This window comes from Fukomys damarensis, unplaced genomic scaffold (genome assembly GCF_012274545.1).
Source record: "Fukomys damarensis isolate Sample0158 unplaced genomic scaffold, DMR_v1.0_HiC HiC_scaffold_15, whole genome shotgun sequence".
NCBI lineage: Eukaryota > Metazoa > Chordata > Mammalia > Rodentia > Bathyergidae > Fukomys > Fukomys damarensis.
This window is the reverse complement of record NW_022900927.1, coordinates 17869105-17883640: the sequence shown is the minus strand read 5'-3', so window position 1 is coordinate 17883640 and position 14536 is coordinate 17869105. Positions and strand designations below refer to the sequence as shown.

General features: G+C 48.3%; 1 protein-coding gene across 4 annotated transcripts in view; it reads left to right on the top strand.

Moving 5' to 3' along the window:
- Positions 1 to 11393, top strand: part of Galnt6 (polypeptide N-acetylgalactosaminyltransferase 6) — a 34323-nt gene extending 22930 nt beyond the window's left edge. For 2 of the 4 annotated variants that reach the window (XM_010628568.2, XM_033763635.1), the window contains exons 9-17: positions 1569 to 1718; positions 2677 to 2911; positions 5798 to 5915; positions 6626 to 6826; positions 7336 to 7467; positions 8128 to 8229; positions 8772 to 8924; positions 9163 to 9204; positions 10052 to 11393. In XM_010628568.2, coding sequence (XP_010626870.1) covers positions 1569 to 1718; positions 2677 to 2911; positions 5798 to 5915; positions 6626 to 6826; positions 7336 to 7467; positions 8128 to 8229; positions 8772 to 8924; positions 9163 to 9204; positions 10052 to 10165 — 1247 coding nt within the window. In that variant the 3' untranslated portion in view covers positions 10166 to 11393. The remainder of the gene's footprint in view (positions 1 to 1568; positions 1719 to 2676; positions 2912 to 5797; positions 5916 to 6625; positions 6827 to 7335; positions 7468 to 8127; positions 8230 to 8771; positions 8925 to 9162; positions 9205 to 10051) is intronic. The other 2 variants (XM_033763637.1, XM_033763636.1) reach the window with 2 other exon arrangements.
- The last annotated feature ends 3143 nt before the right edge of the window (positions 11394 to 14536 follow it).

Here is a 14536-nt window from a genome sequence, read left to right as displayed (position 1 = left end):
CTGTATGGTGCGTGCCTGTTATCCCAGCACTTGGGAGGCAGAGGCAGGAGGATCACCACAAGTTCAAGGCCAGCCTGAACTATTTAATGAGACCCTGTCTCAAAAAAACCAAGATTTGGAATACATTTCAAGATGAATCCTTCAAAATAGAGCTATTTCCTAATATTCTAAGATTTGGGGTTAAACCATGATCGTTAGGGAACTCTTAGTCACAGTAGTGAAGAAAGCACACTCTGAGTATTACCACAAAGGCCCTAGGGTTGGCATGTGCACAGGGCACAGAGAACACTGTGGGACTGAAGGGAAGTGGCTGGGAAGAAGTCAGAATGCTACTCCTGAGGAGGCACTGGCAGTCTCAGCAGAGATGCTGTCCTTTCAGCAGGCCTTCCCTGCCACCCTCACGCCGAGGCGCTTGGCCCTCTTGCACCAGGGCAGTTTGTTCCTTAGGACAAATGATTGCATGGCCAGTTCTCAGTAGCGTATGCTGGCCTCCAGCACTGTGCCGGCCCAGGCAGGCATGTAGTGCCCCAGGCTTGTTCTATTTTCGAAGTGCTGAGAATTGAACCAAGAGCCCTGCACTCTACCACTTGGCTACATGCCCAACCCCTTTAAAGATACAACTTATCCAAGCATGGTGATGCATGCCTGGAATCCCAGCGTCTGGGAGGCTGAGCGTGAGAGAATCACAAGATCAAGCCCAGCCTCAGCACTTTAGCAACTTACCAAGAACCTGTCTCAAAAACGTGTGTGTGTGTGTGTGTGTGTGATTGAAAAGCTGCTTAGCTTGCTTTCATCTTTAAAAAATTCCATTTTCAGGGGCCAGGGATTTAAGTGGCAGCACACCTGCTTCGCAGTGCAAGGTCCTGAGTTCGACCCCCAGTACTGGGAAAAAATAATACATATTCAGAGGAGATTATCAGAGGGATCAAGGCCAGGGATGAACCTCGTGAAGAAGTCAGCCTCTGTGTGTACTTTACCAATCAGAGGGTGTGGGAGACAGGAAAGACAGACACTGGGCGATGACTGTGCACCCACCAGGTGTGAAAGACAAGGAAGCCCGAAAGGCAGCTCTGAAGGAAGCGCCTGAGAGGGTGGGAAGCCAGGGCGTCTGAGCAGCTTGTCAGAAGTTTGGACTTGATGTGAGACCACAGAAACACCTCTGAGTGTGTCTCGGATGATAAGGAAGGGGCCGGTGTAAACAGGATCCAGCGCTGCAGAGCTGGTGTCCTGACAAGGGGGCTCTGGCCACAGGCAGCGCTTCCTCTTCCTTCCACTGCCCTCCCCTTTCCCCCTCCCTCCCTTGCCACCTTTTTTTTGGTTTTGGTTTTGGTTTTGTGTGTTTGTTTTGAGACAGGGTTGCAGCAATCCTCCTGCCTCAGCCTCCTGAGTACTGGGATCACAGGTGTGCACCGTGACACATGGCTACCTTGGCCTTCTGTGCAATGGCTCAGTATAGGTGGAGGGAGAGGGTTGACATTTCGGGGAGCTTAGGAGCACCTGGGCTAGGTGCTTACTTTGGATGAGGTTGCAGCGGTGTTGGTCTGCAATAGTGGCCCTATCCTTTCCAGAATACTTGAAGGAGAAGCTGGAGCAGTACATGGAGAAGCTGCAGATCGTGAAGGTGGTGCGGCAGGAGGAGCGGAAAGGGCTGATCACTGCCCGGCTCCTGGGGGCCAGTGTGGCACAGGCAGAAGTGCTGACGTTCCTGGATGCCCACTGTGAGTAGGAGACGCCCACCCTCGCACCCTGGGACGTGTGTCACCTGCCCCGCCAATGGAGACCATCCTGTTCTGTTGTGGGAGTGAAGGAGGCTTGGGAGCGTCTCCCACTTCTACCCCTCCCCCATACCTTGTTCTGTGCTCTGCCCCTCAGACAGGTCTCCTGCTACCTCTGGAGCCAGCAACACCTCCCCACCACTGTCAGGGGGAAATAACTATTCCTTAAGTGCAGTGACAGGGAAAGTTCTTGACTTGGAGTGAGATGCCCTGGCTCCCACTCTGACCCTGCCACTTACTGCACCTCCCTCACTTGTAAAATTGGAATGAGGCTGGGTGTGGTGGCACACGCCTGTAACCCCAGCACTCGGGAGGCTGAGGCAGGAGAATTTCAGCGAGTTTGAGGCCAGCCTGGGCTACATAGTGAGTTCAAGGCCAGCCTGGACTACATAGTGAGACCCTGCCTCAGAAAAAATTTAAAAAAGGAATGAGAACACCAACCTTATCTACCTACCACAGTTATTACTCCAGGAGCTCAATGAAGTGATATATGCAGAAATTCATTGAAAATCTCAAAAGATAGAAGAATGTTAAGGGACTCTTTTACCCTTGGAGCTGAAATTTGAGATACAAATCCTGAGAAGGGAAACACGTCCTGAAATCCACACATAGGTGGGGAGCTGGCCCTGTGGGTGAGGCTGGAAGCACTGAAGATCTGTATCCAGGGGACTTCCCTGTGCTTCTGGATCATTTGAGCTGGCTGTGTTTCCCCTTCTCTCCCCACCTCCATTTTCCCTTCCAAAGCGGCTTCCACCTTTCAGAGTTAAGGGCAGGAGAGTCTCACATTGTTCCCTGCAGCTGTGGAGCTCAGCGGGGAGTGGGGGGAAGGTTCCTCTGATCCTCCTGGGTCCCCACTGGGGTGGGCAGGTCCTAGACTGCTGCCCCTTGCCTGGGCCTGCAGGTGAGTGCTTCTATGGCTGGCTGGAGCCCCTCCTGGCTCGAATTGCTGAGGATGGGACAGCAGTGGTGAGCCCAGACATCGTCACCATTAACCTTAACACCTTCGAGTTCTCCAAGCCCATCCCCGGGGGCAGAGTCCATAGCCGGGGCAACTTTGACTGGAGCCTGACCTTCGGCTGGGAGACTCTACCTGCACACGAGAAGCAGAGGCGCAAAGATGAGACCTACCCCATCAAGTAAGGACCAGCTTGGCCTCCACGACCCCAGTCCCACCCAGTTCCAGGGAGCTGTGCCATCCCACATCAGAGTTTATCGGTGCTCTTACCGGGCACTTGACGTTTAATTTAATCCTCACTCCTAATGAGGTAGGTGCTGTAGTACAGGGGGTTGGGGCACGTGGCTTAGTGATAAGGCACTTGCCTAACATGGGCGAGGTGCTGGGTTCGATGCCCAGCACTGCCAAGTACTAGGCAAACAGAAACAAGTGAGAACACTGAGACTCATGGCTAATGATAAGCAGCTGGTCTCAGATCACGCAGCTGGCAAATGGCAGGGTGCAGACACTCATCCCCGATCCCTGCTGGCCCAAAACCTTCACCACACTGCCTCACCCCGTAGCAGCTTCATCTCGCTCGTTCATTTGCTATGTGTCAGGCTTTACCTGCTGTATCTCATTCATTCCTCCCCACACCTGGAAGGTGTGACCAGTAAAAACTCAGAATATATTAAGAGAAAATAGATACATTTTGTGTAGTCTGAAGTTTGTTGCAGTGCCCTGAACTTTTTCAGTAAAGGCCGGGGTGGTAAATCTCAGGCTTTTCCAGGCAAAGTCTGTTGTATGTTTTTCTTTTTGTTTTGGTTTGAAAATATGAAAACATTCTTGCTGCAGAGCCCTGTAAAAACAGGCACAAGACCTGGTTTGTCTGGAGCTGGAGGGTGGACAGTTGAAAGTTCATCCACTGAGGCAGACCTGGGCTTGCCTTCCTCACACCAGAGCTGCCCTGCCCTCTGCAGATGGTGTTGGTGGTGTTACAGGACACAACTCTACTTTAACTGTTGTCTCAGACCAACTGGGTTGGAAAGTGAATTTTACAGTGTCTTGTGACTTCGGATTATGTGTGCCACTATTTTTGTATGCTGGCCAGGAGACACTATGGATCAACTAAACATACATCAGGAATAGAGGGTAGCAGTGGTAGGGGGTGGGGATACAGTGGCCAGAGATGACAAGAAAGGCTTGAAAAGAAGAGAAGGTTACAGTTCCTTCTCCACATGCCCAGAAGCCTAAGAAATACTGTCCAGAGCCTCAGGTAGGTGCCACAGAGAGGAATCCTAAACAGCCAACTGCTGTCTCCATTAACAGGGGACAGTGAAAAGAGAAGGTAGGAGAATGGAAAGAAACAGGAACTTGCTACTAGCTCTCCTCCTGTGCCACCTACGCCTTTTGTTTGGTTCGCATGGCAACAAAGTCCCGCCTCCAAGCCAGGGCCAGGCACACAGCAGCACAGTTGGGGCGGGACACCTGACCCACCCATCAATGACAACCCTGGTGCCACATTCAAGAGCCACGCAACTGGAGGACAAAGCTCCAGTGTATGAGGGATGAATTTACTCCTTGCCTCAGAAGTCCTGGGAGCACAAGTGGCTTGCCCAGGACACTTCACAGTGTGGCTCAATGGGAGCATTGTGGGTAGCCACCTCCCACTGTCTGCTCTGCAAAGGAGGCTAAGCAGAGAGGTGGAGGACCCAGGGATCCCGGAAGTAAGCCAGGAAATACAAGGTGTTTACTAGCAGTTGCCTCTTGGTGGCGCTGTCCAATGAAGTTCTCCCATGTAGGGTTATCCTCATAGCTAATTTGTCAGTAGCTTCCCAGGATGGAAGTTCTCTCAAAGAGAAGACAGGCCCTGGGGCAGGGTTAAGAGGCTCCCCTTGAGGAAATTAGCTGAAAGCGCTCATCTGGGGCCCCAGGACTCACTGGGTGCTACTTGGGCTGGCTTGCAACTCCTGACAGAAGACAGAACCAGCAGCCAGAAGCCAGCCTGAGCATAAGGGTTTCCCAACTGAGGGTCCTTCTGGAAAGTAGCTACAGAAGTCCATTTCAGGGAGATGAACAGCCATGAGGTCAGGATCCTGTGAAGTCACCTAGATAGATAATGCAGTGAGTATAGATTGAATCCCACTCTGTTCAGTGCACCTTCATAGGTCCTGAGATTACAGAGAAAGTTCAGTGTCTTTCTGTTTGGTTGTACCTTATGGAGTCACCCACTAGGCAGTAAGCCCTATTCGAGCCATCCTGGCTCAGGCACAGAAGCCAGCAGCTAAGGATTATGTACTCCTGCCTTGGCCTTCTCCATCCTCCACCCCTGTCTTCCATTTTGTTTACCTATCCCCTGGTCTACTTAGGCACCCTAACCCTTAGCCCAGCCCTTCTTATGAGCTGCATGATATCTAAATTCTATCAAAGGAGATGTTTTTATCAGTTTATCTGTGTCTACCTGCCTTTTCCTGAAATCCAGAATCTTTTAATAACCTCCTAAATGTTCCCCATGGTCCAAACATTGAGTTTAATCTTACTTTCTTCCTAGAGGGCTTTCAGGAACATCTCTCAGTTTGTCCTGCTCAAGGCAACTGGCAGCTTTACCCCAAATCTTAAGATTCTCGGGCCCATTAAACACCTAAAGGGCCACAGACCCTGACACAGAATGGGATCAGCCCTGCCGATAATAGGCATTCATTCATTCATCCATGGCTTGAATCCTGCCTATTTTCAAACTCAATTTCACATAGCTTCTGAAAATTGAATATCTACTCTGCTCTAGTCACACTGCTCCCCAAAAGTAGCCAATGAAACATCTCCTCCACTACTAGACTGTGTTCTCAGCAAATGAGGTCGTTCTTGTCAGCTCCGGATGCCCACATGCAGCATGGGCCCTTGTGGCTGGTGTTTCATACATTGCTCTGTTGAGTGAATGAATAAATGCCTCTTAGAGGCCAGAAACAACAATTACATCTCTCCTTGACCTGGCCATAGAAGGAAAAGAGAACATAGCTTTGTGAGTAAGTGACTTGGTAGAAGGAGGGCTGCCCATCCCAGGAACATGCTTCTCCCTCTGTCTCTCTAGATCCCCGACGTTTGCTGGTGGCCTCTTCTCCATCTCCAAGTCCTACTTCGAGCACATCGGTACCTATGATAATCAGATGGAGATCTGGGGAGGGGAGAACGTGGAAATGTCCTTCCGGGTGAGAGAGAAGAGGGCTTCGTGGGGAATCACAACATCCAGGAGGCAGGAGGAGCCTCTGGGATGTTACATCTGAGACTGAGCTTGAAATGGTGACTGTCTCCTGTCATGGCTCTGCCCTTCTGCTCCCTTCCGTGCCCATGGCATAAAGCTCTGGCAGTTAGATTGGGTCACTTAGAAAACTTAGTGGGCTGAGGGAACACCTGGGTAAGCTGATAAAAATCACTTTTCCAAGCTGGGTTTGGTGGCATACGCCTGTTATCCCAGCACTTGGGAGGCTAAGGCAAGAGGGTTGCTGTGAGTTCGAGGCCAGCCTGGGCTACATAATGAATTTAAGGCTGACCTGAACTACATAGCAAAACCCTGTCTCAAAAAAAAAAAAAAAAAATCATATTTCCAGATCAAAAAGCCAAGTGACTAGAGCTCAGAATAGGTAACCAACTGTCATTTCTCTAAAGTGGGCCCTGGTCCTCACAACTCTGCAAATCTGCATGTGCTTAAACTAGAGTAAACCAACATCAGAGAGCCTAGGATAGTGAGGTTATAGCCTAGGAAGAAGCCCTGTCATTGTCCCTTTTTCCATGGAGAGAGAGCATTTGCCTGAGTTGTTGGACCTGCGATCCAGCATCCTGGGAACTGAACAGTGGTGCTTTGGGGGAGGTTGTCCCCTGCATCTTCTTGAAGGCGCCATCCTGTCTCCTCTTGTGTCAGGTGTGGCAGTGTGGGGGCCAGCTAGAGATCATCCCCTGCTCTGTGGTAGGCCATGTGTTCCGTACCAAGAGCCCCCACACCTTCCCCAAGGGCACCAGTGTCATTTCTCGCAACCAAGTGCGCCTGGCTGAGGTTTGGATGGATGACTACAAGAAGATTTTCTACAGACGCAATCTGCAGGCGGCAAAGATAGCCCAAGAGGTGAGAGAAGTGTTCAGTGTTTAGATGAAGAGAAGTACAGAGTCTCAAACTTTGGTCAGGAGCCTGCCAGGGATGTACCCACCTCTACCATCCACTGCTTACCTCCACCTCCAAGAGTCCTGTGAGCTCAAACCCATGGGAGGGCCTTGGGCATACAAATCTTAAAGGCTAGACAGGAGGAAAGGAACCTTGGTTGGCCCTACCTAGGAGGGGAAAGGAGGGAAAAGAGATAGAGAGAAAAAGAACCTCTTAAGGGAAAAATGGCTCTGATAAGCTAGAATTAGGGAACATGCCTGGGAGTCATGGGAGATGAAGGAGCTGGTAAGGGTATGAGCGGGGGCTTCCAAGTCAGTGCAGGTCTGGTATTGGATATGAGGCAGAACCAGTAACTCCACTGGGGTCCTGAGCAGAAATAACGAGGAGAGGAAGGGGCATTGGGAGCTCTGTGCTATGTGGCTGGAAGGTCAAGACTCTGGAACTGATTTAGAGGGCACTGGCTTGATTGGCAGAAATCCTTCGGCGACATTTCGGAAAGACTGCAGCTGAGAGAACAACTACACTGTCGCAACTTTTCCTGGTTCTTGCACAACATCTACCCAGAGATGTTTGTTCCTGACCTGAATCCCACCTTCTATGGAGCCGTAAGTTTGAGAACTAATATGTCTACCCATCATCGTGATGTCCCCTGTAGAAGTTTAAGACCTCCTACCCTACCAGTGAATGTCAGTCATTAACTGACATTTACTCTCCACCATTTTTTAATCCAGGAAGGGGAAGGAGGGGCCACTTTGGGTCTTCTAAAGATAGCTAAGAATCTGACAAGAGGAAAAACACCCGTAAGCAGTGATTCTCAAACGTTGGTGTGCACCAGTCACTGGGAGAGCATGTCGAAGTAGACTGTTGCTCCCCATCTCCAGAGTTTCTGATTGAAGATTGGGATGGGATCTGACAATCTGCATTTCCAGCAAGCCCCAGGTGATGCTGATAGGCTGGGTATTATACTTTGAGAACCACTGCTCTAAGGAAAGTTGCATGTGCTGAAGTCTTCCAAGGAACCTAGTGTCCTGAGAAGTTTCCCATCTTACCCCTATAGAAGGTGTCCAGTCCTGTCCTTCTCAGGCTGAGGGACTCTGCACCTTTGCTATTCACATCAGACATCTGGATTAATGAACAGGAGAGGAAAAACCACAGAAGGGAAATCCAGCCATGCAAATTCATTCCAGTTTGGTTGGCCCCATAACACAACTAGGAAACTCCAAGCTGTGCTATCCTGGTTCCCCTCTCTACTTACCTTTCTGCAGATCAAGAACCTTGGTATCAATCAATGTCTGGATGTGGGTGAGAACAACCGTGGAGGGAAGCCCCTCATCATGTACTCCTGCCATGGCCTTGGCGGTAATCAGGTAAGCAGCCCACCCATACCAGGCAGGCAAGTCCAGGAGAAGGCTGACTCTAGGCCACCACCTCTCCTCATGGGTTCCCTTCCTGTGCCCTAAGTAGTCCTTTCCTGAAGACACCTAGAAAAGGAGAGGGAGGTATCATCCCACCTCAGGAAGCTTCCGGTATGACTGGGACCAAATGACACAGATAGACAAAGTCTGATGTCTCAGCTTGGGACAGAGTGAGCACTGACCTCAGAGAGGGTGCTGGGGAGTGGCAGGAGGGAGCACTTAGTCAGAAGGCTCACTGGAGGAGCCTAAGGACTGGGTGATATTTATGCGTGGATATGGAAAATTTTTTCTCTTGACATATAGACTTATTCTGATATAACCAGATATGGTACAAATCATTAAGGCAAAACAAAAGTTACAAAAAGTCTTGGCATGGCCTTGTTCACTTGATTTATTCCATCTATGGTTGACATTTTAGGACAGGTAGCTTTGGAAGGTGGTGGGCAACCTCCCTCTATCTGTTCCTGAGGACCTTGTCTTATCTTGACTTCCAGTACTTTGAGTACACAACCCAGCGAGACCTTCGTCACAACATTGCCAAACAGCTGTGTCTACATGCCAGTGCAAGCACACTGGGCATGAGAATCTGTCACTTCACTGGAAAAAATACCCAAGTGCCCAAGGATGAGGAATGGGAATTGACTCAGGTGAGTCAGTTGCCCAGAGAGCTCAGAATTCAGCTGGGTATGGCAGTGTACACCTATAATCCCACCACTTGGGAGGCTGAGGCAGGAAGGTGGCTGTGAGTTCAAGGCCAGCCTGGGCTACATAGCAAGTTAAAGTTGGGCGTGGACTACATAGGGAGACTCTCTCAAAACACGACAAAACAAAACACTTGGAATCAAAACTCTGAGGACACAGTTGCCCCTTCCTTATTTTCTGTAGCTTCTGGCTGAGACACAATGGAGTGGATTAGGCAATCTAATGGTGAGTGTGGGCTTTGTCACAGCAGGGTTCTCAGGACTTGAGTAATATTTGGTGTTGGCTGTCTGGCTGATATAAACATGGTGGCAGAGAGTATGGCCCATGTCCAGTTCTACCATAGCACGAGCATTTTTTTTTTTTTTTAGCATTTTTAGATTGAACCCAAATAGGTAACTATAAAGGGTTATTCATGGTTCCTGCCTGCCTCTGTGTGGCATGTGCAAAGTGAGGCAGTTAATATGCATTAACTTGGTTAATCTTTTAGGAGCTCTTTCTAAGTAGGAAATTCACCATTTCTACAAAGGAGCCAAATGAAGCCCAAGACCCATCACTGGGAAATGGTAGGGTGGGATTCAGACCTAGGTAAGTGTGACTTGAAAGCATTGCGTTTCCCATGGTACCACACTGACATATACAGCACTCCATAGCACTGAGACTAAACTCCATTCCACTCAGGAAGAGAGCCTAGCCTTGAGGATATAGGGAAGGGAGGAGTCCAAATATAATCAAATACACAAAATGGAGAGTGGGCAACAGTGGCCTCAGGTCTTTGAACCTGGCCATCCAGGAGGCCGTGAAAGTACTTTTCTGTTAGCCATGGTCTTGCTGTCCTCTACTTGCCTTCCAGCCACTCAGGCTAATGCTGAGGGTGAGGAGTTGGCACCAGATACAAGGGAAGCTTAGGAATGCATCTCTCAGAGAGTCTGCCTTCCAGGGATGGAACTAGAAGTATCTTCTCTGTGCCTTGTCAGTCTTCCTTTGTGTGTCTCTCGTCTCATCCCACTCCACCCCCCAGTAACACTGTTAGAGGTCTGCAGCCCAGGCTGACCCTTTGCTGTGTTGTTTGTAGGATCAGCTCATCAGGAACTCAGGATCTGGTACCTGCCTGACATCCCAGGATAAAAAGCCAGCCATGGCCCCTTGCAATCCCAGTGACCCCCACCAGCTCTGGCTCTTCGTCTAGGCCCTTGATCATCCCCACTATAAGCTCCCCTTACCCTCCAAGTCTTCTCAGGAAGCAGGATTGTCGATGTCTGGGAACCTGACCATCAGTCCTCCGTAGACCTTCAAGATGGATTTGTAAATCAAATGGATATCAAGGCAGGACTTTCTTGCTCCTTGTAACAAGTCTGGGTCCATTTTCTTTCCTTCACACTGATAGAAGAGACTATGTGGATACACCTAGAGCTTTCTTTTTGTTCTTGAAACAAAGGCCTCCAGAGCAGAGGGCAGCAACCCTGAGGTCAAGAAAAATACCTCTGCAACCTTTTCCTGAAGCCTTTGTCAGCCAAAGCACCTGAACAATTTAGTGAAATACTGTAACCTAAGACAGGGTTTTGAGGTCAGAGGAAGCCTTCCCTGCTAATAATACCCAGTGTGTAGAACAGATTATGATTTACAGAAAGCACCCAGCTAGGTGTCCTTTATCTTATTTCATTTGCACAATAATCCTGTGAGAAAGACAGGACAAGAACTTCTGTGTCCATCTTACAGGCAAAAGAGCAGAGAGGTAAAGTAGCCTGTCTACAGTTGCAGAGTAGTGGCTGGTTGAAGCTGACTCTGAGGCTCAGTCTTCAATGCTGTGAATTCAAGGCCAGCCTGGGCTGCATAGCAAGTTAAAGGTGAGCCTGGACTGACTCGCTCTGTGCAACAAGAACACTAGGCAACTGGCCAGCAGTTTCCCGCTCCTTCTTTGTCCCATCCTGATCGTGGAGGTGCTGTCAGCCCAGATGAGGTTAACAAGAGTCCTGGCCAGACTGAGAAAGCAGAGACACTGCGCAGTCAAGCACAACTGATCCCATCTGCTGTGCTTGCATGAAGTCCTGGTACGAAGCAGACTCAGTGTGCGTGCCAGCTCTTCAAGCAAGGTGGACTGGACCCCACTGCACCTGGCTGCTTTGTCTGATACTCTGGAAGAAAATGAAAATTCTGTCCTGACGTCTTTTGAGCAATAGCAGGCTGTCACCACATGAGGGTGCCATGGGACCGCCTTTGCCTCCTGTTTGCACTCAGCATGGCAAGAGGGAGCCTTCAGTACGCGATAAAGGAGACACTGTGAGGTGCCCTGGCCAAAGGAAAGGAGAAAGTGGCTGGGATAGGACCTGGAGTGGGAAAAGGAGAAAGTTCTACCTCTGAAGGAGAAGAGTTGGAAATGGGATCCCAGTGGAAATAAAGGTTTCATGGCATTTGTAGAGGAAGTTTGCATTGGGCTTCTCTTCCCCGGAATTGTCTCTCAGCTGAATACATTAATTCAGGCTGGGAAACACCACATGCACTTGAAGAGTGCTGTTACACCCCTGCCCCTTTTCCCTAAACATCCTCTGGCCCCAAGTCTAGCCTGTGTAAATAGGCAGAGATGTAAGATGAGGTCCTTCACCCACAGACAGGTCATGAGAGCCTGGAGATGTCCAAAAATGTGCTATTATGAGTTAAAGAAAAAACTTCCACTTAAAGGAATCAAGAAAGGCCTCACAAAGACAGTAACGTTTGATCTCACTGATAGAGAAGTCTCAGGTGAGAAAGACTCAGCAGAAATGTCACAAAGGCAGCCATCTAGAATGAACATAGCCACCGAGGGACAACAATACAAGTAGATCTAAAAGAGGACATGGTGAGGAAGGGATGAGGGCTGCATTTTGACTTTGGTGGGTGCAAAGCACTTCTATCTTCCCAGGACCCTTGTCCCACTAAAACACATTTTATGAATGCACTGGTATAAAAGTGAATATAATCCAGGTTCTATTCTGATCTTTAAAAAAATCTAAAACAGGGATTTAGCTCAGTGGCACCATGGCTGCTTCTCAAGTGCAAGGTCCCAAGTTCGATCCCCAGTATAAAAAAAAAATCTAAAACATTTTTGTGAGCCCCTTAGAAGTATTATAGGCCCTAAGCACTGTGCCTACTAGACAAGTCTGTCCTATAGAAGAATGGATTTGGGCCCAAATGAAAAGGCTTTGACTGCCATTCTAATTACTCAGGTTAGCCAGAGTCGTAATCCACAATCCTGAACTTACTCTTCAGTGCATTAAAATCCAAACATTTACCTAGCAAGGGTCACTCACCACTTATGTCTGTGGCATAGCCAAGTATTGTGCCCAACCAAGGTGCTGCTCAGTTGTCATGCCAAGAAGCTTCCTCACACCTGCCCCGTGTGTTAAGAGTAACTCAGGGTCAGCTGGAGGGAAACAGGGCCATGTACCAGGCCCAGAGTAGGCCCAGATATGAGGCCTGGGGAGGCCAAGGAAGGGAGGTAGTCAAGAGGAGAAAGAGGGTGTTAACTGGGTGGTGGGAAAACTAAGGAACTAGTTTCTTGGTTTTCCCCTTAGCAACAGCTAACCTTGCCCTAATTCAACACCTGCATTATTCTTTAAAACCCATCCTGCCCCTTCCCTGACCATTCTCAGAACTAACAGAGGATCTCACCTCTTAAAACCTGCTCCTAGCTCCATGCAACTATTTCCCAGCACCATAGCATTGAAGCATTGATCCCCTCTGGGTACTTGAAGAGTATTGGACCATTGCCTCAAAAAGCTAACTGTCCCAGAATTTATTATTTTTAGTTACAAAAGAAATACTTTAGAGAAAAGTCAGATCATGTAGAAAAATAGGAAGTCAAACAAATTCAGCTGAGTGTGGTGATACACACCTGTAATCCCAGCACTCTGGGAGGCTGAGGCACGGGGATTACAAATTTGAATCCATTCATACAATTTAGAAGATTTAGCAAGGGGCCTGGGATTTAGCTCAGTGGTTCTGCCACCTAACCTACAAGTGCAAGGTGTGCAAAAAGTGCAAGTTTGATCCCAGATACCAAAAAAAAAGAGAAATTAACTTGTCCTCATGGTATCCCACACCTACTGATTTATTCTCTAGAAGTAATAACTATAGCATAGGTGTCCAGACTAGTGACTTGCTTGGCCTGCAGTGCAGTAACTGAAGAGGAATTCTCAGGCCTCATGTAAAATATATAATATAACTTTGTTGTTATTGTTTTTATTTTTGTTTTGAGACAGAGTCTTGCTATGCAGTTCAGTCCAGGCTGGCCTCTATCTCCTGCCTCAATCTTCTGAGTGCTGGGATTACAGGCCTGCACCACCACACCTAGTGTGAAATCTGTAACATAGTTAATGTAAGTGACAAAACTTTTTACATTTTACCTTATTATATTACTTTATGAAATAACAAGCCCATGTTTAATAATTAAATAAGAAAACTTACATGTCTGCTTAGTAACAGTGAACGCCGGAGAGGCACGCACATGTAAGTAGGTTGAAATGCTGTCGGTAATTGCTGCATTTTACTCGCCAAGTACATGTAAGAGCTGGTACACGAGGGTTTGTATTGAACTGTGTGTGGTGGGCCCAGGAGGCCGAGATAGCACCCCGCTGTGCCTTCCTCTACGGCCTTCTGCTGTCACCTGTGCACTCCATGACTGAGCATTGTACAGTAGACTCATGAGAAATGTTACCAAAAATCACATCAGAATGTCAGAAGTTTACAACCTTGTGAGGCTTCACTGCTAGCTGTCCAGGGGCACATGTGGCTGCAGGCTACCTGTTGACATGCCTGGTTTACAGCTTGGCATATAGATTCTCCACTGTCTTCTTCTAGCAACATACAAATATACCAATACACAGAACCAAATTGTGTGTAACTTTGGTGTCTTCACTTAGGATATATTTTCATGACAGTTCTTTTAAGTCTTACTGTTTTACTGCTAAAATTTCACAGTAGAATTAGACCCAATTTATTCAACTTTATAATCCACAGCCTTGTACATTTATTTTTGTGCCTGTGTTTATTTCAAAAGGATGTATTGCTAACACTGGAATTGCTTAGTCAGAAGAAATGCAGTGCCTCACAATTTAAACCAAGGTGCCGGGCATGGTGGTGCATGTCTGTAATCCCAGCATTTGGAAGGCTGAGGCAGGAGGATCGCTGTGAGTTCGAGACCAGCCTGGGCTACATAGTGAGTTCCAGGTCAGTCTCAACTGCATAGTGAGACCCTGTCTCAAAAAACAAAAACAAAACAAAACAAAAAATTTAAACCAAGGCCACAATGTGTGCCTCCTTCAAAAAGTGAGAATAAAAGTCTGACCAGCATGGGAGATCTGGCACCCATTGTGAGGAGCTTAAGTACAGTCCCAGAGTTTGGTTTTAATTAGAAGAGTTAATGTACTTTTTTGGGGAGGGGCGGGTACCGGGGATCGAACTCAGGACCTTGCACTTGCAAGGCAGGCAGCAGCACCACTGAGCTAAATCCCCAGCTAGAGTTTGGTTTTTAAGTAAATACGGATTGGGTTTCTCTGGATCAAGCTAAGGGTACAGAGACATT